Source organism: Urocampus carinirostris, chromosome 1, assembly GCF_059441175.1.
Source record: "Urocampus carinirostris isolate Australia breed hairy pipefish chromosome 1, RoL_Ucar_1.0, whole genome shotgun sequence".
NCBI classification, from domain to species: domain Eukaryota; kingdom Metazoa; phylum Chordata; class Actinopteri; order Syngnathiformes; family Syngnathidae; genus Urocampus; species Urocampus carinirostris.
In genome coordinates, this window is record NC_142349.1 from 9,740,742 (window position 1) to 9,767,196 (window position 26,455).

Genomic DNA, 26,455 nt, shown 5'->3' on the forward strand with positions numbered 1-26,455 from the left:
TTGTCGTGGCACCATTTCCTGAGGTGTATCTAGGGTGTCGAGGACACCCATCCCTCTCCAGGCCAACATATGTTTCCACTTGATCTCGAACCCGGAACCTTTCGCGTGTTAGGCGAATGTGCTAACCACTGCACTATTGCCTGAAATCAGGAAGCATTAATAAGGGGAGCAATTGTCTGAGATTGACAGGTATGTTGATGGGTACACTACATCTTAATCAAGCTGTGTGTGGATTGTTAAGTTGACATGGATGTGTTTTTACTTGTTGTGCCATGATGCATTTACTTTTATTTTACTCAAAATGTTATGGTGGTGCCTAACTAATCATTATATGACTCTCCTAATGTCACACAAATCTGGCAGTTTGGTAATATTTCCTGCTCTGAATTCTAATATGTTTTCATATTATACAGGTTGTTTTTATTTTTCCACGTTTTGGAGGCTCAACAGTGTTTTATTATTTTCTATGCTCAGAAAGTCTGCTAACTTTTTACAGTATATTGTAACTATTAGTGCCAGGCCGTGCATTTTACATGTAGGCATTCAGCTCCGGAGTAAGTTCTAAAGCCAGACCCGAAATTCGGCTCGGGTCGAACCCAAAATATCAATCATTATGTTTGGGTCTGGCAAGCTTCTCTCTCTCTGACTTTTTTTCTTGAAATGTTCCCGTCACCGCTTCAAAATATCTGTCAATGATCAAAAATTGACGGTTATTGTAACCTCTGCATGCATTAAAACACAAGAGATGTAAAAAAAAATAATATATATATATATATATATATATTTACAGTCTTGTTTAACTTAGATTTCATTACAAAACACGTGCTTTACGTGTTGCGCGTCAGCGCACTGCCTTTTGCGCCTTACAGAAGAAAGCACACATTTGGAGGCCGCACAACCAGGGGAAAAGAACAATGAAAAGAATCTGATAGATGATTTGGAATTATTTGATAAATATTCATGGACATCATATAATATCATTCATTTATTCTTATGCCAGCAATCAAGGCCTTGCAGGCCCTAACGGCCCACCACTGGTGAACAGCTGCTTAATGAATTAAATATTTCTCATAAGTTGGTCAGTCACATTTGTGCGCTTCATCAGTGTGCAACAACACGCAATATACAGTATGTTAGTCAAATAAAAACAGGCACCATTGCAGTTTGGAGAACTTTGTTTAGTCAGACAGTCCAGGTGGTTTGCCCATGAATATCCACAACCAAAATATCAGGTCACCACAATTTTATCTCAAGATTCAATGAATAATATTTACATGAAAAGAAATAACTACTTTATTTTTAATCCGACGAAGAACATGACATTTCCCAGTACTTTTCGTTTCATATACTTGGAACATATCATCTGTTTCACATTTATCAAAATGTTATGAGATGATACCACTTTAGTATGCTGCCAAAAATATTCACAACGTAATACAAAAATAATTTGCAAACGACTTTTCAGATATTGTGTTTCAATGCCAACAGTCTTTCCATAAATAGTAGTAAAAGTTAATGTATGATATTTAGTATCAGGAACATAGATGATGTAAAGCAGATATGACATGCATTAGAAATACAAAGGACACATGAAATATAAGTTTTTAGGTATTATCAATGACGTAGCTTTGGTCTTGGAATTGGCTGGGTCATAGCACATTTTTAAGTGATCACATATTGGTGAGGACAAAACAATGATTGCTCGTTATTGATGGGGACACGTCCCCCCCATCCATGCCAAAATTACGCCCTTGGGTATTATTGTCGATGAGGGGTTTCTAACATAGTGACCGCAGGCACCACGTAGCCCCTTAAGACTGGTGAGCAAATATAAAACGTTTCTAGTAAATTTGATTTCCAACTGGTTTAGGGGTTGACTTACCTACTTATAATTACAACTTGGTAATGAAATGTAATGTATATATTCATTTAAATACATAATATATTTGACTATCGATACAAAAATTTACAAAGTGCTTTACGAACAAAGAGCCTTTAATATGTCGCAAATACAAAAGATGTAACGTCATTGCCACACAGTTAGTTTTTCAAGAAAAATATGAAAGCCACAAGGGTTGCGGATGCGTATTCTACAATGTGATCTGACATGTCACTATAGGCGGGCCATAGGGGGCTTTTTAAAATATTTACAAATTTTAAAAAAGATCAAATACAAAACAATTTTAACTTTTTGAAAATACTCAACACATTTAAAATCAACAACATGTCACAACCAGAACAGAAGGAGGACCCAGATGCATAACGTTACTCACAAGTTTATTGAAATATAGAGGAAAGGCAGCGCCAGTGATCCGGTGCTCGCTGGACGCGGGAAGCAAGCCGCTCACGGGATCATAACGTGTTCTGAATGCGGAAGTGGATCTTCCTGAGCGGGAGAGCGTAGTCTAGTTAAACGGAAAAACAGGTCGTTAGCCGGGACGGGAGACCAAAATGTCGTCGGGGTCAAAAAACGGGTCGGAGCAGGAGACAAATGGGAAAATCAGGAACGGACGAGTGGAAAACGGGTGACAAAAACGGGACCGAAGGGAGTCAGAGTCAAAAATGCTTGCCTTGTGAAAACAGAGGTTCGCTGATGGATTGACCAAGGGCGAGTGAGAGCACTGGGCTTAAATAGGAGGGGGAACCAATCAGGTACAGCGGGCACAGGTGAGTGTAATGAGTAATCATGACAACACAGAATCCCTGGGTGGAAAAAAAGGACATTGACCAATTACAAGTGGAAAAAAGCGTCAGGGAGGGCTGTCTTTTGTTTTAAATAATAAGGCCCTTTAAAGATTTTCAAAAATAAGCTGCTGCTGGTTATGTTCTACATGCATCAGTGCTGTGCAATAAATTGGAGATAATAATAGTTGTGGCCCCAATGTAGGGCTACATAATTTTGGAAAACTAATTGAGATTTTTCAGACCAGTATTGCAATTTTCATGCAATTTTCGATTTAAAAAGAAAAAAATCCTTTTCAGTGCCAGATTTGTTTCTTAAGTACTTAACCCTCCTGTTGTCCTTATGTCAAAATGGTATGTCACTGTGTTGTTAAAAACCCAGAAAAATACCCTTGAATTGTATTTTATCCAACTCTGAATGTTCTTTTTCTAGATTGGTCCCAACAACTGGAATGTGATCAAATATATATATTTATATATATATATTCACATTTCCATGCAAGCTGTATTAAAAAAGTATAAAAATGGTCCTTAAAATGAAGACTTACACGGGGATTAATCATATTGACATGCTTTATTAAAAAACAGCGCTCTCTTCCAGGGATGCTTTGTTGGGGTTTCTGTCTGCTCACACAAGGCTCAAACTGCAGCGTGTTGCGATTACACAATTGCACTACGTTATATTTCGGTTGCATTCAAAATGACCCTCCCCCCTATCTGAAGATGAAGTCTGGTGATATTAGAAAATTCAGAATGAAAGAGTTTTTCCCCAGTCATATGGATCTGGTATCATCTCTGACGATAAGATAATCCTTTATTCGTCCCACAATGGAGACATTTCTTTTGGCACAGCAGTAAGACGATTAATGTATAACGGTTAAGTATAACAACAGTATAAACAAGTATTTAGAAGTATAAGATTGAAAAGCACTGCCATCACCGGTGACCACGTGTGGAAGGTACTGTATCTATCTTATATAGCGCTTTTCAAATCACCTAAGACTTCCTAAAGCACTGATAGCAGCTTCAGCCCTGGTAGTCTTGCCCAAGGACACTTGGACATATAATACGGAGGAGCCAGGAATCAAACCTGCGACCTTTTGATCCCAAGACAAGCACTATAGAGTGCTTTGAGGTCCTAAGATTACCCACAATGCATTGCTGGTGGCCATTTTGGAAGTCCACAAAGCTTTTCACTTCATTGTTATTGTTCAGCGAACCAGTTAGATTCTACATTGCAATGCCGAATACGTGCGTTATTGTTGGCTGTTGTAGCCGAGGGGAAAAGGGTGGGAAGGGCTTCTTTAGACTTCCGAAGTGTGTTTACAATCAGGGGATTGAAGCTCAGGAGAAAAGTGAACGGCGAAGACGAATGTGGCTGGCAGCTATCAACTGGTCGAATTTGCCAAAGCTTGACTGTGTTCGTGTTTGTTCTGACCACTTTCTGACAGGTAAATTGAATTATTTATGATGTAGAAATAAATTTTAAAAAGGTTATGGGACATGTGTACTTCATGTACATCTGTCGACACCATTCAAGTATGGCTAGGTTAAATACTGTAGGTGTTGCTTCTTGAGTAACATTTCTGAAAAAATATTCTTAAAAGATCTAGATGTTGAACAAGTATATACCAAGAATACATAGTAAATGTGCATTTCATCCACTTTGATGAGATATTTCTTCTCTCTCAGTGGATAACATTATTAAATAACTACTTCACCATACACATGTATCAAACAAACATGAAGTATGCGCTGTTTGCAATTGTATTTATTTTCAATCTTTGTTTAGATGAAAGGCTCATAATTAACACCTTTAATTTACAATGGCTGAGGGGGGCGGGATAGCGTTTGGAGTTTCAGTGTAGTATCATCCAATGTTCGCATGTTTTCGCCACATCACAAACCTTGACAAACACAGTAAGAGGATTCCTCAACAAATCTGTCGTAGGCTTCCATACTTTTGTAATTTTGAAAATCCTTCAGTTCACAAAAGGGACTTGGGTGGAAAATAAGATAGTTAACAAGTTCGATGTAAGTCACACACGGCAACAAATCGGGATCAGACTTCCAGTCCTTGTTTTTAATTTTGTAGGGATCCAATTTACAATAAAATGCAACTTCGCAGCGTACCGCTCGCGTGCTTGCTTGTCTAAACTCTCCACGTAGTTTTCCATAGTGTTGATGGACAAAATCCGTACACAAACGAAGCTAGTTGAGTAACTAAATAGACAAACTGAGTAAATATTTGCTCCTCTCGCTATCACTGCTTGTAATCGACAGACTTCCAAGATGCCGACACGAAGCCGTGTTACTATTTTTAGCACAAAGCGCGGAGCCCTCTATACCTGAGCAACTGCCGCCCACACCTCAGGAGGTGTATTCATTGAAACCAGCACTGTGCTTTTCGTGAGGTGGGGGGGGGGTATAAGGGTTATTGATCTATCTTCGTTATTCATTATCCATTATCCGTTATCGGTCAGTTCATAATACGCTACAAAGCCTAGGAGCCGGGACACTTACTCTCAGCCAAAAGGCCAAGCTAAGGTCCTAGCCCTAAAGCCTTGCTGCAATCATGAGGGAGAGCACTCAATTAAACGGCCTGGAAAAGGATGGGTGCCACCAGGCTGCACTCGGGATCAGTGAATTAAACAGTAACAATATTGTTATAACACAAGTTTTAATTTTAGTAATATATAAAGATCGTAGCCCTTTTGCACCAATCTGTAACAAAAGTAACTCTCTTGTTAATGACCCCTGTTTTTTGAGGAAACGCGTCAAATGGTGTGGGGTAGGAATTTATTGTCTACCCTGTTGTTTTCCAATATTTGATGACGACGTCTCTCTCTAGCGGACGATATAGGCAATGCATATCCCCTCCCCTCGGCGAACAACAACGAGCGAAATGTTATGCTGCTCGGCTAAACCTCCACAGTCCACACAGAAGCAAAATGGCCGATAGTAAACTCACAGATCTCATAGCGTCTGACACTCAACCTGCGTTCAATGTCTGTGCGTTGTTTACAGCCTGAAAACTAAAGTCTTGCAAAGGGATACTAGCCTTCCTTGGATTCATGTTTCGGTGATGTCATTTCTAATCCAATTTAGCCTTGAAAGCCTCGAAGAACTAGCTCGCTAAGCTAGCCTACATTGCTAGCCCTGTAAGTCTTCGAGCGTATTTTGCACGGGACGCACTTTATTTCCGATGTGATTCCCGAGGTGAGGTTTTGTTTTTCCATTTCTTTTATTGAATGGGTTTTTCATGTTTAATCGTTTCGTGTCCGTTGTTGCCTGGTTAAATACATTTTGCTTAGATAACGTCGCAACGCAAGTCGATCGTTAACAGAGTTTTTATTACTTGACATATTGCAATATTGAACATTATATGGTAATCTCGACACCAGGCTGTTTAGGATTACTACGTTTGTTTCACGGCCCTCTTTAAGATTATCTTACACTCATCGGGGCAAGCAAAGTGCGGAATCGGTGAATACCGGGTTTATTGACTTGACGTGCTGACTCGTTCCGTCGGGCGTAGCTGTGTCTGATGGTCATGACCCCCTCTTGCCCCCGGGGTCTTTCGCTGACTTTACCCGTGCAATAGCAGCTGTCATTGCAGGCCAACTAGCTTCTGCAGTTGTGCTCAGTTTCGCCAAATGTTTCATTGTACAGTACAGAAACACGTGGACGTGTTAATGACATGTGCTCGTATGTTACATGCATAACGAATGGATTCTGCATATTCAGTTCAGATTGCTGAATTAAATGCGTGTTTCAATCAGTGGACCACAATTGATTTTTGGTGGTTTATTTGCGTGTTGTTTTTTGTGTATGTTTGTGTGTTTCAATTCTGTTATTTGACCTTAAGTCTTGTATCTTCACTTTGCCCAGGCAGAGTTTTGTTTATACACACACACACACACACACACACACACACACACACACACACACACACATACATATATAATTAGGGGTGGGACGATATGCTTTGGTAACAACTTGATTTATATCACGATTCTCGATAATTGCATTTCTACAAGTATTGCGCATTGTGATTCGATATAATTGATGATTGAAATTTAATTTTCTTCCCTTAAAACAAGCAACTTGAATCATACACTTCTGGGACAATATGGATATTATGTCACAAAAATCGATTCTGGAGAGAAACATCCATTTTAAAAATCGCCATGAATAAAATCACGATAAATATATGAATCGATTCTGTATCCCACCCTTAATCTATCTCAAGGTGCAGAACTATCTCAGGGAGGATCAAAATACATTGACTGCGAGTGATCTGAATACAATTGTGGTTGTAAAGAATTAAAATATTTATGACAATGTAATATTTACAGGATTTGTACTGGAGCATTAAATGCCTGAATTTTTATGGTTGGTTGTTCAAGGTTTGAAAAATGTTTGGATTTTTGTTGAAGTGCTTGTAACTGCTTGAAATTGTGGCCATCTTTTACAACACGTCTGCTTTAAAATAACACCAACACTGCTGTGTGGTGGCTTTGCCATTTCATTTCTTCCCTCTTGATTGCGGCAGCTGGTATTAGTTTGTATGGCATTGTTCTATGACATGTCATCGCGCCCTACCGCGCAAGTGGTCAGGTGCATGCTACGCGCAAACACGGCGCTATGAAATATGTTCAAGGAATGCATATCAATTATGGACATTTATTATGGTCCATGCACAAAAATTAAGGTCGCGTTTCCCATTGGTAAATTGTAATGGGAAGAACTTTCCTCAACTGAAAATGTAAGCTACATATTACCCAACACCTTAATGGGGAGAGATTTGTCTTAAAAATATTAACACACGTCATGTTTAGATCCACAAACATAGTTGCGATTTACTCAAGATCTAAAAATCATATTTCGCATAGAAAAATCGCAGAGGTGCATGTACAAAATAGATGATTTACTTTGAATTTCTTCTTTTAATGGTACAAGATCAATTTAAAAATTGGCTTTAAAGGTCCTTAAAATATGCTGAATTTGGCAATGAAAAAGGTGTACAAACCTTGTGTTTATTTATTAATTTTCATCAATTTGCCCAAAGAACATTTTTTAAAAATTTCTGTAAAGATATGTTGCTGAGTGTACATTATTGTTAACTTGTATTCTACATTTTAATTTTCTCAAATTAAATTGAGATTTTTTTTAATGGGTCTGAATACTTACCATCCCCACTGTACCTGCCTTTCCAGAGATCACATTGAAAGGTTATATAATAATAATAATAATAATAATAATTTCCTTGTATTGTCATTCTGTGTAACAATGTACACAGAACGAAATGTCGATTGCACCTGACCCGTTGTCGCGAGCCGATGCAGCCGCAGCCAACAGAGGGCGCCGCCGACCACTTTTTAAGTCTTAGGAATGACTCGGCCGGGGCGCGAACCACCGACCTCCCAGTCTATGAAGAGATAAGAGGAAAGAAAAACATTTGCCACAATGCCACATGAACAAATGTAATGCTTTCGTTTCTCAGTTACCAGTTTTATATCATATGCTTTGGTGGCATTACCATTAGTGGCATTTATCAAGTTCCAAAACAAAATAAGACATTTTGGAAGCAGTTCAGGTTGTAGTTACTGCGTTGTATTGTAGAATGGTCTAGAACACAGGTGTCAAACAGGCGGCCCGCGGGCCAAATCTGGCCCGCTAAGGGATTGAATCCGGCCCGCGAAACAACACTCAGAGAAGCGCAAGAGAAAAACAGGTTGCAGGTTGAAATAAGTCAACTTGGTGTTGCCAAAGAAAGGTGCCTTGACCAAAGACACTGTACTTGTATTTCTTTCTCTCTCTCTCTCTCTCTCTCCCTCTTTCCCCCTTTTTCTCGCATTCTCTGTCTCTGTTTCTTTCACTCTCTGTGTATTTTTAACCTATTTTGCTCTAACTTCCTTTTTTCCTTTTCTCTTTCTCTCTTCCTACCCTTCACGCTTTCTTTTCTCTTTTCTCTCCTTCTGTCTTTCTATTTCTCTTTGGATTTCTTTCTTCTGCTCCCTTTCTTTCCCCTCTCTCTCAACTTCTCTTTTTATCTCTTTTGTTTCTCACGCGCTCTCTCTCTTTCTTTGTCCCACCCTCTCTCCTTTTCCCTCCCTCTTTCTCTTATTTCTTTATCTCTCTTTTTCTTTTTCTTTAATCTACTCGTCCGGCCCCCGACAGAATGTTTGTTCTGTCGTGTGGCCCCCGAGTTAAAATGAGTTTGACACCCCTGGTCTAGAACGTGGTTGTATTGCACCAAAAGTTTTGATATAATTTCTACCTGCCCTTTCTACAACAACAACATTTCTAATTAAAATGGTCTTTTTTTCATCGTAAATTTGCAAAACCTTCTTGTTGAGTAGAGACATGTATAGTGTGTATGTGAAATTTGTTTCCTTTACAGACAGGAGAATCTGGAAAGGGAAAAGCTGTTCATGGAAGACAAGAAAAAGAAGAAGGACGATAAAAAGAAAAAGGAAACTTCTCAGAAGGTAGTATTGTTTTAGAACTTTTCTTAGTTAGATTCAGTTGGGCTTCCAAAGTGCCCTTATTTTTCTAATGTACACACACTTAAGCTGCATTCAATGATATAGCCACCTCTAGTAATTACAGACGCTACCCTACTTACGAACGAGTGTTCAGGACGATCTTTCGTAAGTTGAATTTGTTCGTAAGTTGCTTCAGTGCTATATTTTCTATTTTTAAGGTTTCTATAAGTATGTTTAAGGCTTGTATAAGTAACCTGTATTGTTTTGTACTAAAATGCAAACATTTCATGAAACAATATGCTTTAGAAATATAAAGTTGAGTTTAACTTACTTTTGGAAGATGCACTTCAAGAGGTCCTCCTTCGTTGTAAAAAGTGGCAGAAAATAAGCGTTCTGGCCATTTTCTCAACTGCATCACGCTTTCTTGTTCCACTTTCATTCCAAAAGAAACTGCTCGCCTCTTCTTTACACTTTACACCAACCATATTGAATGGATGCACGAGATATTAAACAATAAAATTGTCAAAGTCCTGAGCGCGCTGGAGATTCAGTACACGTAGCACTGTATGTTTACGCGCATACGAGGAAGTAGAAGCCAGATTTCTTTTTCGGGGTGGATGCTGGGTGACCTCTCACCGCGCCACACGCTGGTAGCGGCAAAAAGAAGCACTACAGAAATGTCCTGTTCTCGGAAAAAGGTGCAAACAATACAAAATCAAACTTACAGCAATGTCCGGATATTTAACGACATCCCGGAATTTTTTTTCGTATCTACCGTTTTACGTAAGTTGAATGGTCGTAGTAGTATAACAGTAATTACTGTAATAAAAAAACTGTCAGTAATACAGCAAATAAGACATGAAGTAGTAAAATGAAATCAGAATTACTCAGATTCTAATGTATGTATTAAACAGTTTTACACTTTCTTAACATGAACTGACCTTAACTTGACTTATTCCAAAAATCTTCAATACAATGACAACCACTTCAAGATAGACACCATTTATACAGTGCAGCTTTAAGTTGGCGGCATCCTGCTTAGGACTGAGGCTATTTTTCTTTTGCGGGAACTCAGGCCCAGGTCAGAGGTTGGGAACATTTTCAACCCAATCAGCCATTAAGGCAAAATATTTAGATTTTTTGTGGGGAGAGAGCCTACCATGTATTTTAAAACAAAATACAACAAAACCGCTCTCCAGACAAGCGCTAATTCGTCAGCGCATTTTATTTCACTGATGACTTTTGATTATTTGATAAAAATTTATAAAATAATAATAATGCCAGGGCCTGTGTCCCATATCATAAAAATATATCACTTAAAATTTTGTCTCCCTCCCGCAGATACTTAAGGGTCATTTTGAATGTCAATTTAGTCCTAAATAATTGTTTTAAACAAGGTGCAAGCAAAGTTCTTTTGTAAAAATGTCACAAAATATTGCAAACGGGGATACTGGCACATTCAAATATGGCCTTCTGCAGAGAGAAGGAAGCGAGGGCACTGTGCACAGCTCCGCCCACCCCTACCAATCACCCAATTAAATTGCTCCGGATGATTGGCTTGCATTTGGAGGTTACAGTTTGTTTTGTGGGTTTTCATCATAAAGTGTCTCAACATTGAATATACATTGTTTAATGAGCTTCCATATTAAGGATCCCTTAGTGACATACAGCCAAAACGGGGTCTATTGATCTGACATCCTGACTGTAAACCTTAGTTAAAATTGTACCCTATAAATACTGGGCCGGACCCTTTGGGAAATGTGTGCTGCTTTGGCTTAGCATACACGTAACCTGTCATCAATTGTTGTACCAAATATCCAAATCAGGAAAAATTTCTGTGTCTGAGCCAGATGTACTCATAATAGAGCCATATATGGCTCGCAAGCCATAGAATCCCGACCCCTGGCCCGGGCAATACAAAGCAAACTATAAAATGTTAAAAATACCAGTCAGTATTTGCACAGAATCTTCAACCTCACATTTTATGTTACCTTTTGTTTTAACGTGGGATGTTGAAGGTTGGGTGTACTGACCCATTTTCTGTTTTTTCTTTAGGGCCCGGATCAGGACGGCAAAGGTTTGTATTTTTTACTTTTATTGAATTATTTATGATTTGTTTATTCATTACTTATGATTGCATTTCATAATAACCCTAAAGGGTCATGTATACCAGCCAATAACTGTTCTCTGGTAAATAATTTTTGGATCGGTTTTTGCTTTTTTTCAACTCAACATTGCAGTGGGAAATAAAATATATGCATCTACATTTTTTAAATAATTAGTGCATAATTGCTCATTTACATTAGTGATATACCAATTTATATGTTTAGTAATATTTTCTAATCAAGGCTTCTTCATAAAACAAAACAACTGTTTATTTTTTAATAAGAAAAAAAACATTGTCAATAGTATACATTCCAATTACATTTTTGACATGATACCTTATTGTTGCAGTGCAAGAATCAGTCAAGCCCTCCTTTTCTCAGCCCCCCATCACCCCTGTGTACGTCTCCCCGAGCCCTGGCCCTGTCGACCTTCCGTCCCCAAATTCTAGCTCCATTGGTCTGTCTGCACCAGTTCCTTCTGGTGGCGGGAACAATGCAAAACAGCGAACTGCTGTGGCCAACGGACAGCCCTCCTCCCTTTTTGAAAACCAAAATTGCCAACAGCAGCGATACATGTCTAGAGAGGTTCCACCAAGATTTCGCTCACAGCAGGACCACAAAGTGCTACTGAAGAGAGGGCAGCCTCCACTGTCCTCCATGCTGCTTGGAGGAGGTGGGGAAGATGATAGCCCTGGTGGGGTTCCGGGCAGTGGCTGGGGGGCCATGCCACCTCTTTCCTCTAATGAAGCAGATAACTCCAATCCGAATACAGACACGGGTACGTTGCGCTGAATCGAGTAAGAATTTAAATTTACAGATAAAGGAAGCATTTGGGCTACTAAAATGAAATGAAATTTGAAAATGAACGTTTTTAGTTATTACTAGCTTTTGTTGAATGCTCCTTGTTGCACTTGTCTTTTACCATCTAGATTCAAACCTGGGTTCATCTGGTCCTCCACCACCCAACACTACAACTGTATTATGTGCAACTTCTCCTTCATTATCATCTTCTACCAATTCAACTTATGCAAATTCCACACGGACAGAATCTGTCAGCCTGTCCTCCTCTCAGGGTTGTGACAAGATCATTGTGGATGGGACTGATCTGGACAGCTGGCCGAGCATCCAAGGCTCAGTCAAATTATGTTGTGAGGGATCTGCAGGAAGGTTGCAGGAGCAAGTTCACCCTGGTAACAAAAACAGTAGTGCCTCATGTTGTGAGAAGAACATCCAGCAGATAGGAGGTGCAGTTGATGGAGATGTAGGGAAAGTGGACAGTCCTTCCCAGCCTTTTTCTTCTCCTTTTTCCTCTTTTTCATCACACAATGAATGTGTTCAGACAGGTGGTGTTGTATGGAGCTCCATCACTTCCCGTCAGATGGAGTCAGGATTGGGATCAGCAGCATTTTATAATTCCAAAGTCTCCCATCTGCTTCCTGGATCTCAACAGACTCATGCAGATGGCAACAACAGTCTACCAGGTGCCATTTTAAACCCCGATGTTAACCCCTCTGCCTGGCCAGCCCTAGTACAGGATAAAAGTTCGAAATTATCTACGCCTCTACATTTGTCCTCACTTCCTGTCAGCGCAGAAAGTATTGTCCATGAGCACATTGAGAAGATGGGCTTAGACGTGATGACAAAACAACAACATGCCTTGGGAAAGACAGGGCAAGAGCTGTGTTTAGGTGAACAAGTACAAGCAGTAGGACTAGGACAAAATCAAGATGGTAACAAGGGGGAGGCTGAGTTGAATGCTGAAGGAGAAGGAAATGGGAACGAAGCGTCTTCTTTTGCTGTCACTTGTTGGAAACCTTTGACTGTAGTGCCCGCCACTCCAAATACATGTGCTTCACAAGGCGACAATTTGGGTGGAGTGGAGCCTGGAATCCATGAACATGTTGATAACCTGGTTGATGTTTCTAACCAGGGTGACAGTACAGGGGCGGGTGGAGGAAGCAATTATGTTAGCGCAAATATCCAAAAGGTATCTCAGGGAGTCCGGAAAGACATGAGTTCAGAAGTGGAGTGTGCAGACACAGTCAAATGTGGAAGTTCAGATAATTTAGTAATAGCAAGCACAACAGGAATTTGTAAGAGTGGAGCTAATGAAAGTGGTACAGGAAGTGCTTTGCCCGAATTGGAATCACCAAAGTTTGCAACCGTGGAAAATGCTTGCGACAATCAAAAAAGGATGGAAAGTGAACGAGTGACAGAAGGACAAGGTACAGATTGTGTAGGTCCGGCTTCCTCTTGTGAAAATATAAGAGAACTTAATAGAGATGACCCTACTAATGGACAGAAAACTGGTGGAGCACAAACTGTGCACGCCCTTACCCATCAGAGCTCTGATTCTGAAGTCGCCTTACTTGGCATGCTCAACCGATCTGACTTAGATCCCAGGATTCTATCCAACACGGGCTGGGGCCAGATCCAGATTCGTCAGAATGTAGCCTGGGATCTAAACACTAAACAAGTAGATCATTCCAATGAAAAAAGGTTATCCTCCACGTTCTCTTCAGGAACATTTCATAATAGTCGCAGTGCTGGGTACCTCTCTACTTCAAGAGTTCATTCTAACAGTGAGCCTGCCTGCATCCACAGTGACAACCCAAAGTCTGGCCCTTCCTCATTCAGGGACTCATGGGATGGCGCTACTGTAGACGTTGATCCTGATGGTGTTTTACAGAAAACAAGAAACCTGGATCTGGAGGGTGGTCAAGGAAACACTGCTCAAGGCTGGGGTGACCCTCACCCTGACAACCAGAGTAAAGCATGGGGTGATGAACCCCAGTGGAGAGACCAAAGGGGAGGCAGTTGGAGAGACAAAGGAGAACAGAGTAGTGGGTGGCCTGTTGGCCCTGAAGATAGAGTCACAGGAAGTTGGAAGGGAACTGATGGAGGCAAGATAGGCAGTTGGGGAGACTGGACCCAGAGTGAGTCCAAACCTGGACGTGGTTGGGGAGATGGGCAGATCAGAGGTACAAGCAGCTCAGATGGAGAATCTTCTTGCGGTAACCCTGATGAATGTGCATCTCAACGTGGTGGATGGGGAGATATGAAGTCTTCTCATGACTGGGGGTGTTCCAAGCACCACACAGTAGTACTGACTCCAAACAACAAAGCTGCTTCACCCAAAGCCCCAAATCTGCAGCATCAATCACAGGGACATCCCCACTCAGGAGGAATGCTACAGGGAAGTTGGGATAATCGGTCAAATCTGGGAGGTGGCCCTCCACCATGCAAGAATCAGAATCAGGTTTCGGGCTGGATTTCTGGCCCCATTCCGCAAATGTCCGGTGATGACTCTGTTGAACCCAGTGGCTGGGACGAGCCCTCTCCTCAGACCTTCAGTCACAAAATGGAAATTGACGATGGGACATCAGCTTGGGGAGATCCCACGATCTACAACTGTAAAAATGTGAACCTGTGGGACAAAAATCGAGGGCAAACCAGTGAAAGTCACATTCAGGATGCCTCCGCACTGCAGCCACCTCGACGACAGCAGGGTTTTCAGCACAGGGACGGTGGAAAGACATTAGGGGGTAAAAAAAAATTTTTTAATCACTATTTTTGGTTCATTTCTAATGTTCATTTTCATAAATATGTATGTCAGGTATGTGGGGTGGAGGTAACCAATCCTTGGATAATGGCTCTGGTGCATGGAACCAGATGGCAGATGCAACATTAGGACGAAGTGACTCAGATGATCCTAAAAACTCTGGCTGGGGCAGCCTGTCACCCAACCCTGGTAAAAGTGAGTGTAAAATAATCAAACGTTGGCATTAAATGTTTATTTTTGCACATAATGGCCCAAAATCCAATATAATTTTGTGTGGCTTTTATGCAGCGCACAGCTGCATAAATTGAGTAATCCGTCAGTTTTTATCTGCACAGCAAGCGCAGATGATCAAAATCATTAACTGCAGTGCCAAGCAGAAAGTATCCCGGCTAGCTAATTGTTTTTGCTTCATTTAAATGAGATGATATGCACAATTATAGTGGGGGAATTGCACACCCATTAAAATGAACCTCTTTGATACATCCAACTCGCTAACACCTACGCTAATTGCTACAAGCAGTTAGTGACGCAAATAACGTTGATTTAATGTGGTTTAAGGTGTAAACTTGTCATTCCTCTACAGAAACCTCTCATACAAGAGCAAATGTGTTGCATCAGTGATTTAAAGGAACGCTCCAACACATTGCCAAAATTAAAAATGTGTGCGCATGTAGAGCATTTTACTTCTGAATAAAAACCCATAACCCTGCTATAACAGATAAAATGTAAACAAGAAAGGCAAAATAGCCAGACAACGTGATGTTGACGTTTAGAAGTTCACAAAATCTGGCCTAACTTGGCTTGTACCTATTTCACAAATAGATGCGATGAAATTAACAAACACATATTTGACTTTTCACTACATTGACCCTGAAAGACTTAATTGAATACCGAATGCAGTTTTTGAAAACTTTGCAACTGTCAATTATGTTTTATTGAAGGTTCCAAGTCAATGGAGACCTGGGGTGTTAAGGGAGAGAGCTCAGTTACAGCCACCCGTCGTCCCAGCTGGGAAGAAGACGACGACTGTGGGGTTGGAATCTGGAATAGTACTGGCTCTCAAGGAAGCGGTTCTTCCTTTAACTCTGGAGGCTGGACTCATGGAGGAAGGAGAAGTAACATGAAGGTAAGAAAAGTTGTATTTACCAAGTCTGTTTTTAGTTGGAAATTAAGGATTTTTGGGATTTTTGGTTGATTTAATATTTTGCACATAAGCTTTTTTTTTTATTAGCAGATATTTAGATATTGACCACCATGTAGTCACATTAGTTTTACCTGGTTATATCAGTATCAGAAATTATTTTCCCCCCATTTTATTAACACTCCACTTATTGAAACATGAATATTTTGTTTGTTTGTTTGTTTGTACATGATTCAATTGTTTGTTTGTTTGTACATGATTCAAATTGAATCTTTTCTTCCGGCGCCGTCACGAATGGCAGCCACTCCAGCAGCTCCCGTGTTATTTTCGATTGTTCTCGATTGTTCTCAGCTCAGGGATGCTGCTGGAAATGTGAATTTCCCTTCGGGGATGAACAAAGTATCTATCTATCTATCTATCTATCTATATACTTGATGATAAAATTGGTCTTTCTTTTCTACAGGGTGGTAGTGGAGACAGCTGGCTGAATCCAATGTCACGACAGTTTTCAAACATAGGTCCTTTGGTAATGTATTTTGACTTTGTCCTTAAAAGATATATTATTCTTGATTTGTTTTTGTTTCTTAATACGACAAAAAAAAAACAACATTTACACTTCAATGAAAGGAATAATCATTAACTTCACTATAACTTTATGTGTGCTACCTGTATCAAGTACTAGTAGATTTTAACCATGTTTGAATTGCTAATTGTCAGAGTGACGATTCCTGCATGGATAAGAAGATGGAGGGAGACAAGAGAGGTACGGGTGACTACAAAGGTGACATCCGAAGAGGGGGAAGAGGTTACCGCATGTCTAATTCCAAAGACATGGGTCCAGATTTCAGCAACTACGGTGAAAAAGTATGAACCCTTATTTCATATAGCAAAATTTTACGTCGGGCCAGTTCCATGGTTAGAGTTAAACCAGCATTAACTATGTGACCAAGCGGCACGATAGCTGACTGAATAGCTGTCTGCCTTTCAGTTCAGAAGTTACAATTACAGCTACCGGCCACTCTTTGTGGAGTTTGCATGTTCTCCCTATGCCTGCATGGGTATTCTCTGGGCATCTAGTTCCCTCGCACAATCCAAAAACATGCATGCAAATTGTCCTTAGGCCACATGTTAAATTGGATTGACTCCGGTGTTCCTGCAATTTAGTGAGGAGAAGCGATTGGGAAATTAATGAGTAAATGAATTACGCCGTGTCAGGCACATGTTTTTGATATTATCCCCTTACTCAGTTAACCTATTTCCCAGATCACTATAATACGGTAACTGCGGCCATGATGTAGCAACATAATTACAGTTTAGTGTCATTTGTCTTGACAACTCAAGTGACCGAGGAAAAGAAAATATGTTGTAATTGCTTAATATCATCTTTTATTTATTTAAATACTAAACATTTTTAAAGGAGCTTTAGTACTAAATTACATGCGTTACATTTTACAACATATATTTTGCCTTTGTTTTAATTTAGATTGTACATTATTTTCAATATTATATTTGTTTAATTTTAATTCAGCACAAAATACTACCTAAAACTTTATCAATAAAATGTAAGAAATAAAAAATACTTGGGCTGCACAAAGTGTTTGACGATGCCGCCTAGCGCAAGCGCCGACGAGAAAATAAAAAGAAACAGAAAAAAATGACAGCTGGTTAACTATATTTTCATGACCATAGGGCTCACCGTGTTAAAAGGCGCAGTCTCCGTAGATTTAGGTTCAGAGTTAAAACAACAGTCCCAGCAGACCCGTTAGCCCAAGTGTCAACAATTCATTCTTTTCATTATAATCCGAAATAATTTTCTTCGCCATCATAGCCCTTGTCTGGGTGGAAAAATTTCACAGTTTCATGAAACAAAAGCGGAAAGACGATAATAATAACAAACAAATTGCTCGATACGATGCGGCTGTTAAGTTGGATATATGAATGTTCTCACAAAATCATCAAAAATCACCTAAAAATATTGTAAGATTTGACTTGGCCAAGGCTTAAACCTGCAACCTCCCAGTCTCGGGGTGGGCGCCCAACCTTTAGGTCATCAAGCTGGTCTACGTCCGCCGTTTTGCATGAAACGCAGGAAGCACTGTACAGTAAATGTTCAGGCAGAAACACGTCAGAGTGCGACAAAAAAACCTATTAAAAAAAATCTCAATGCACTCAATTAGGTTTATCCGCCCATATAATTGCAACAGCGCTTACAAATCTTGAGCCATATTACAGCACTTTTTTTTGTCTTGGCCCACCTCTGTTGCCTTGTGCACATTGCAGGGAGACATGACCAATATGTGCTTCTACTACAGAGAAAATGTGATATACTGATTGAAATTAAAAACATGCATTCATAGTAAATACAATCGTTTTCATTTAAAATTCAGTTGTGATGCTTAATTTTTGGACATGCTTCAATGGAAAGTAACACGGAACTCATGTTGAGATCCACTGACCTATTTGTGAACCGTTTTTCTTACATCCTTCCCATAGATGAGTAGCCATGGAATGTACGCGGGCAGTGGTGGAGGTATGCATCAACCCCGAGGAATGCATCAAGCCAGCTTGCATCCTATCAACTCCCCTTCAGGGCTTCGAGCGCAAGTTCCTCACCCGTTCCTCTCTGCTCAGGTCTATCAATTTTCCATTTTTAGTTTGAGTTTGGCATGAAAATGAAAGGGCAGTGTAAATCAGGGTCAAAGGATGACGGAAGTATTGAAAATAATCTGACGAGTCTGTTTATTTTTAAAGGAGAGGAAAGCCAAACAGACAGATATGACGAAGCTCTCAAACATTGCCGGAATGCTTTTTGGTGGATTTTTGTTTTATTTATCGGAATTATTGTGTGTTTTGGAGAAAAATGTTTTACGCGATTGGATTTCCTGGACTTTTGTGCATGTAACCACACACTATTTGCGGGGAATCGTATCTTGAGCCGAATCCCAGGAGATATTATAAGTGAGCAATGCCGGCTTTATAGTTTTCTGGCGACTTGTTTCAGACTGATGGTGATGTTTCTGTAATAAGTATACTTTAAAATGATCATCAAATCTTAAATCCTAAGAGTTTAAGGTTTTCAATGATATGTGGTATGACGTATTTCAGTAACTGGTGACATCGTGGAGAGACAACTTAGTTTACTGGTGGGCCATCAAAACATTAAGGGCTTGAAAATATCCAAATATTAAAAGAAATGGAGGAAAACGTGTACACCAACATGTGGAAGTGATGAAGATGTCCTATTTCTTGACTTGTGAAATCTTGAGAGCTTGCAAACTAACAGTTAGGACACAGTTAGAACCACTGGACTATTTCCTTTTCAAATTCTGGGTTATGTCAAAGGCGTTCATGATCTGCATTTAAAAAGTAGTTTAGGAAAACACTATATTGTAACGACAGCTGAGTTACAAATGTTTTCTATTATGCTATACGGTACTCAATACTGAGAACGTGTTCCTTTGTAATGTGTCACTCCCAATAATGGTGGTGACCCCTGTTTAATTTTTCTAAAGCTTTCTGTTTTATCAAACTGTCATTGCGCCCTGTAATTATAGATGCCGGGTTCTATGCTGAAGCAGATGCCGTCTCCTGGTGGAAGTGTCGTTGGAGGTGTAGGAGGTGTTGGTTCCGTTGGTGCACCTGGGAGTGTTGGTGGTGGAGTGTTCCCTCCCCAGATTTCCCCACAACAATTAGCTGTGCTTAGCAACATCTACCCCCACGTGCAGCAATTCCATCTGGTGCGTGACTACATTTTCATTTCATTTTAATCTTTTTTTTCCCCCGTGTAAGAACTGGGTTGCACCAAATTCCCAGTACCGAGAAAAGGTTTAGCCAGAAAGGACTAAAGGTGGGTTTTTGGTTTTGAAAAAACAAAACAAAAACAAGCTTAAAATAGGGTGCCCAAAAAAACAATGATGTTATCACATCACCTCAAACGTGAAACAAGCCCCGTGAAGCTGCCATCAAGGTTTACGTGGCTGTTTTTTATTTTGTTTATGAGAAGGTAGTGGAAAGAGTGCGCTGTCAAAACTGGATTTCCACTAAGCTTTGACCAACAAGAAATATTCTCCAAAGTTTGTTTCCCTTTGGTTCCACATTTTTGTTAGCCAATAGTCAGAATTTGGCTAATGTATACATATCAAAACTACAGATGTAACTATCTACAGTGACAAAGTTATAATTCTTAAATATTTTCTCCTGAACATTTAAAAAGGTGCACCCAAAGTAAAACTGAAGCTGTACTTAACCCGTTTAGAATATCAGTATAATTTTTTAAAGATAATAGATCCCTACCTACCTACACCTGATAATGGTTTTGGTAACTGTTAAGAATTCAGGCCCTGGGGAAAGTGACGACTTCCCTACCCTCAGAGAAGAAGTAGAGGCACTAATTAACTCGCCGAAGAACGGAATTTCTCCAGGAATCGACAACATTCCATCAGAAGTCGTACAAAATGGTGGTGATCAAACTATATTGACAAATATTTTCAGAAAGACATGACAGTGGCCATCTGCATGGACAAAATCGCTAGTAATTATGCTACAAAAGAAGGTAATCTTCAACTATGTTTCCTACTGAACAGACTGAAATCACAAGCTTAAAACATCCTAGAATTAGGTCCTAGATGAAAAACAGGCAGGTTTCAGGGAAGGAAAAAGCACTACAGAACAGATTTTTAATCCGCGCACCCTATGTGATAAATTTCAACAACACCAGAGAAACCTTAGTTTTTGTAGGAAGTACAACATTGAAGTACAACATGGGCCAGAAACTAGTTCAGACCAATGAACAACTGTATGCAAATGCAAACAGTGCTGTACTTATCAATGGTACCATTGGGGTGTGGTTTTGAACCACAGTTTGTGTGAGGCAAGGCTGCAGCCTCTCTCCAACTCTATTCAACATCTTCCCTGGAGAAAATCATGTCCAAATCTCTGGAGCAACATGAAGGTACAGCCAGTATTGGGGGACACAACAAATACTAAAAACAAAAGTAAGGACCAACAATCCCGAAAGTATCACCATAAACATCACGATTAACAACAGAGACCTAGATTCTGTCACCAAATTTAAATATCTTGGAGCTGTCATATCACAAGAGGGATTAGAACCAGAAATTATGGCCAGGATAGATCAAACCACAGCTGCACTTGCCAGACTTAAGCCCATCTGAAAGGACAAGAACATAGCAGTGAAATCAAAGATCAGACTCACGCAAGCACTGGTTACGTCAATCTTCCTCTAAAATAATCCAGGCCATGGAGATGCGATGCCACAGGAAACCTCTAACCAGCTCCTGAGCCCGTCTGACGAACGAAACGGTGTCCAACACCATCAAAGGGCACATTGAACCCTACAAAGAACTGTGTGCCGCCAAAAACTGTAGGGGCATGGTCACATCACACGATCATCAGGACTGACCAAGATAATTCTCCAGAGTACAGTTTAAGGGGGAAAGAGGAGAGGAAGACCAAAAAGGAACTGGGACGTCAACATAAGGAATGGACTGGTGCCAACTTTGCCATGTTGCAAAAGCCGGCCAGGAACTAGAGGTAAGATCGGGCCCAAAAAAAGCACCCGAACCCGACGCAGGCCCGGGGGGTATTAAACCCGACCCGGACCCGGCCCGACTAATTAACTGGATTTGCTGGCCCGGCCCGAGGGGGCCCGAAATTACATATTTTATTTATAAGGAGGGGTGATTTATGATAACAAATTAAACTCTGCCTTTTGTTACAACATCTAGGCCTAAGTTAAATAAAACTGTATAAACATTTACATCTTTTATATTTCTGTGTCTGCACTGCAATCTGTCATTGACGGTTTTTTTTTTGAGGTAGCGAAAACATTTAAAGGCGTCCGTCATTTTGACGACTTGATCATTGGGCCATAATCCACAGCAGCAGTAGTAGTACGCCTTTAAGATTTTAGCGCAGCACTTTCATTGAGAGGGGATGTTGACGTGTTGTGCCGACTCCTATGCAAATCCCCCCCCCCCCCCCCCCTGATCGTATTCTATATAAAACGCTTATTAAAACAATAAAGCGAGCTAATTATAATCATTGGGAGATCCTAGTCTATATAACGCGTTTATTTAAACAATAAAGCGCGATCGTATTCTACAGATTGCGTTTTTTAACGCGGATGAAAATCTCACCAACGTCAATGTACGCTTCCGACAAAAGCGATCGTATTCTATATAATACGCTTTAAAACAAAATAAAGCGAGCTAATTATAATCATTGGGAGATCGCGTTTATTTAAACAATAAAGCGCGATCGTATTTTACAAAATGCATTTTTTTAACGCGGATGGAAAAGTCACCAACGTCACTGTACGCTATGATTTCCGCAACCACAACTAATTGTACACAAATAATATTCATTTGATTTACTATAATATCCGTACGTAATGTCTTTTTTATTGTGAATGAAACCCTGGTTGCATTGGATCCCGCGGTGTAAACAAATTGTTGTTTTTTTCATTTAAAATCGGAGGGGGGGAGGAATTTCCATAGGAGTCGGAAAAATAGCGATTACAGCTCCTTCTCCGTTTTATCCAAATTATTTATTTTATAACAAGTATTCCTTGGTCTAGTATCCATACATAGTTTAAGTATATATTTTTAATGAACATTTAACACATTATTAATTAATTAAAAAAAAAAAAAAAAAAAAAAAAAAAAAAAAAAAAAAGCAGGACCGGACCCGACCCGACCCGACCGTATGACTGACATTTCAGGGCCCGACCCGGCCCGAAATTGCCTCGGGTTCGGGTTCGGGTTCGGGCTCGGGCCATAAATCTTACCTCTACCAGGAACCCTCAACCGTAGAGAAGGCTGTCCAGAGTTGCGTCCTCATTGGTGCCCTGACGACCCATGCGGTTAAGGGATCTGCGAACTGTGAATAAAAAACTAAAATTGCGAGGAATGAAAAAGAATAATAAAATATTAATGAAGCTTTGGCACAATTACCGGTAGAAATATGTTGATGGTGTAGTCAGTTTGGTGCAGAGCAATTTAAAGTTTGATTTGACAACATTTTATGACGCTACATATTCAAAATTTATTATAAAAAAACTTGAAATACATTTGCTTAATCACATGCTAATATGACATAAATCTTTTAAGATTGAATTAATACTACAATATGAAGGACAATGCCCCTTGAGTAAATCAGAGAGGCTTTTAGTATGTTTTGCGGCTTCTTGGCTAATTTCAGCCACAGATTGTATCTTACCTAGGCACTAGGCAAAGTAAAAAAAAAATCCCATACAGTATTACTATTCAAAGACAAGACCATTATAACAGTATTCCATTAGGAGTTTAGCCAAATTGTCTGATTTAAAAACCGGGAAGATTTATTGAAAGTCACAAAATTTGTTTGGTGCCAGCCATTGCCTCAAAAAGGGGTGTAGCAGGGCACTATCATTCGTGCCCATGTTTTGACCTACAGTTTAAAATAAATGATTTAATCATTCATTGTTTTGGTTCTCTAACATTCATTTCTGGCACCAAGAGTAAAAAAATGGTGTGACTATGAGATAGAATCGAATGCCTTTTCTTATGTAATCTGTATCACTAGTGTTGTAGTTGTTAAGTTTTTGTATTCTAACCGCCGTGACCTGAGTTTGATTCCCATTGCATACTGTTTTGCAATTTCTGTCAGCGACATTTATCACAGACCAATGATTGCACTAATATATATACCATAAATTTATAAAATGAGCAACTAATATACATGAATAAATATTAGCATTGGCAATGCGAAAACCGTGACTGTAGATAAACGGAAGTGCGACTACCTCCACTTGTTGAGTGACAGCCTAAACCAGGTGTAGGCATGCCATCATTATGTAGGTAAAGATAATTGCTTGTGGGTGCAAATCCATTGATTTTTTTCTGGGTCGCTTGCCCTCAGTAGAATCGTGAGGATGCTAGAGCCCATCCCAGCTATCTTTGACCAGTGGGTCAGGGGACACACTTAACTGGTTGCCAGCCAGTCGCAGGGCACACAGAGACAGACAAGTCACTCGCTCATCCACAGCTAGGGACAATTTGGACTGGCCAATTAACCTGACATGCATGTTTTTGAAATGTGGGAGGAAACCTGAGTGCCCGGGGGAAACTTTCACAGGGAGAACATGCAAACTCCACATGGGGAGGCTGCGGTAGCTGGATTTGAACCCTGGACCTCTGCACCGTGGGGCTGCACGCTAACCACAAATATGAACTTACAAAAATCCGCTTCTAGCGATGATTTGTACTTCACTTGTTTAAATTAATTGTCGAATGCAAATCGTCCACAAAATTACCGCCATCCTAACAGACTGACATTCGTTCAGTTTTGATGGAATACGCAGCTCTGACCAATATAAGTGCCATCATCTCACTTTATGTAAATGCTAACCCACAGGCTTGTCAACTCTTGCTTCAACAACAGCAGCAGCAGCAGCAGCAGCAGCTTCTGCAAAGCCAGCGCAAGTTTCCTCAACAACAGCCACTCAGGCAACAGCCTGACCCGCAGCAGGTAGGCCTCATACTGTATATTATTCCTTTTTTTAGCTTAGCATCAGCTGTTACTATTCAATCTACTTGTAGGTTGTCCATTTGGAAAAAAAAATCTGAAATTTGTTTGTATGCCTTTACAGCTGGCCAGAATTGTGGCGATTCTGCAGCAGCAACGACATCAACATGGAGGGACCTCTAAATTATCCCCTTCTCACCTTGGAGGAAGTCTCTCTAAACCGTCAATGGCTGACTCGTATCCAGCTCCTGGAGTGGGAGATGCCGTTACAGACATCCATTGCAAAATGCAAGGGATGTACTCTGGTGGGTGCAACAGGCTGATTTTGATTGTGTTAAGATAGATTCTTGTGGTTGGGTAGTAGTGTAGCTGCATGTTGCCATACATTTTCTATATGCCAGTTCATCTCTGTTGTGCAAAGTGAGACAAAAAATCATACATGTTAGCAAAAATTCTTCCTTTTTATTCTTTATGGACCAATCACAAATTATGTTTTGTCTTCCAAGTTTGAATAGTGCTTGAATTTGGGGTAAATTGCTTCTAAATGCTCAAAATTGTTGTCATGTTTCATGGCAGACCATGCAGTAAATAAAGAAAAATCATTGCATTTATTCTTCCCTTGTCATTAACGGCAGCTTTTATTAGTTTGTATAGCGCTGTGCTATAAAGCATCATTGCCCACTATAGGTCGCACCCGAGAGGACAGGTGCATGCTACACCTAAAAAGGGCACAATTAAATGTGTGTTAGTGCAAGGATTACGCATCAATTATCGCTAATTGTTTGGGGCCATGCAAAAATTTAGGGGAGCTTTTCCCAGTGATACATTGTAATGGGAATAACTTCCTGCAACTGAAAATGCAAGATTCAGATTCAGATTCAGATCTACTTTATTGTCAATCTAGTACACGTGTATACAGAACTCCCTAAGCTGCATATTACCAACATTTTTACCCTTACACTTATATGGTGAGAGATTTGTCTCAAAAATATTTACAAAGGTATTGCTCAGATCCACAAATATCTTTGTGATTTACTCTAGATCTAAAAATTTAATGCCTTGATGAATGAACACGCAATATGAAATATCACGCATGTTATTCACAGGTATATGGCTCTGTCAAATACTTGATTCACACTGGATTTTTATTTTAACATAACTGGAAATTTTGAAAAATTTGGCTTTAAAAGTCCTTAAAAAATGCTTGAATTTGCCCTTGGATCTAACATCAGCCCCAAAAAGTTTTTTTTTAATTAAATGAAAAACTATTTGACTCGTGTACGATGCATTTAAATTCACTCAATAAGAGGTGTCATAGTGTTTTTTTAAATGACAGCACTGCAATTTTAGTTGGGGGGAAAAAATTACAATATCAAAATCAAAGTATGCTTTAAAAACACTAAAATGGGAATTTTCTTCTTGTATTCTGGAAGACTTTTTTTTTTATAAGGAGGGGTGGTCATCATCATCATCATCATCATCATATAGTTTCCCCTTTTTATTAAATGTCGATAAGCATTAAACAATTAATTGTAATGTATATATATTATATGGTATAATTAATTAGAAAAAAATTGGTAGGGTTTCAAACATTGCACTTTTTTATAGGATTTACTCAAGGTAGTAACCTGTCGGGATTTGAAGTTGGCAGTCCCATGATAGGGGGGATAAAGGACATAGGGGCGCAACAGTCACGCTTCAAATGGATGATGGAGGGACATTCCCCAGCTCCATCCCCTCCTGACTCAACCCTTCTCAAGAATGGTAGGTCAGCAGATGGTTTGTCACCGAATGTTTACCACCTCCCAATACTCAATCTGTTCTTAACTCACCCTCATTGACAGTGTATTTTAATGATCCATATTGACTGAAAAAGGATTTGAATCAAAAAAATATGAAGGCAAAACTATCAACTTCCTCAGTCACATTTTAACTACTGCAATGAGTG

General features: G+C 39.8%; 1 protein-coding gene and 1 long non-coding RNA gene across 6 annotated transcripts in view; one reads left to right on the plus strand and one right to left on the minus strand.

Annotated features, from left to right (window-relative positions):
* Positions 1-2,260: 2,260 nt before the first annotated feature.
* Positions 2,261-6,330, minus strand: LOC148373477 (uncharacterized). Its single transcript, XR_015849144.1, has 3 exons — positions 6,177-6,330; positions 2,571-2,703; positions 2,261-2,405 (listed from the first exon to the last, which is right to left on the minus strand). It is a non-coding gene; the product is annotated as an uncharacterized LOC148373477 (long non-coding RNA).
* Positions 5,618-26,455, plus strand: part of tnrc6bb.1 (trinucleotide repeat containing adaptor 6Bb.1) — a 29,453-nt gene continuing 8,615 nt past the window's right edge. Inside the window, exons 1-14 of one of the 5 annotated variants that reach the window (XM_088325952.1) lie at positions 5,618-5,901; positions 9,089-9,176; positions 11,229-11,250; positions 11,628-12,056; positions 12,208-14,823; positions 14,895-15,035; positions 15,782-15,966; positions 16,445-16,507; positions 16,699-16,845; positions 18,475-18,612; positions 19,536-19,718; positions 24,397-24,510; positions 24,632-24,812; positions 26,116-26,271. In XM_088325952.1, coding sequence (XP_088182078.1) covers positions 9,120-9,176; positions 11,229-11,250; positions 11,628-12,056; positions 12,208-14,823; positions 14,895-15,035; positions 15,782-15,966; positions 16,445-16,507; positions 16,699-16,845; positions 18,475-18,612; positions 19,536-19,718; positions 24,397-24,510; positions 24,632-24,812; positions 26,116-26,271 — 4,432 coding nt within the window. In that variant the 5' untranslated portion in view covers positions 5,618-5,901; positions 9,089-9,119. Of the gene's footprint in view, positions 5,902-9,088; positions 9,177-11,133; positions 11,251-11,627; positions 12,057-12,207; positions 14,824-14,894; positions 15,036-15,781; positions 15,967-16,444; positions 16,508-16,698; positions 16,846-18,474; positions 18,613-19,535; positions 19,719-24,396; positions 24,511-24,631; positions 24,813-26,115; positions 26,272-26,455 lie in introns of those variants that run through there. The other 4 variants (XM_088325951.1, XM_088325948.1, XM_088325950.1 and 1 more) reach the window with 4 other exon arrangements.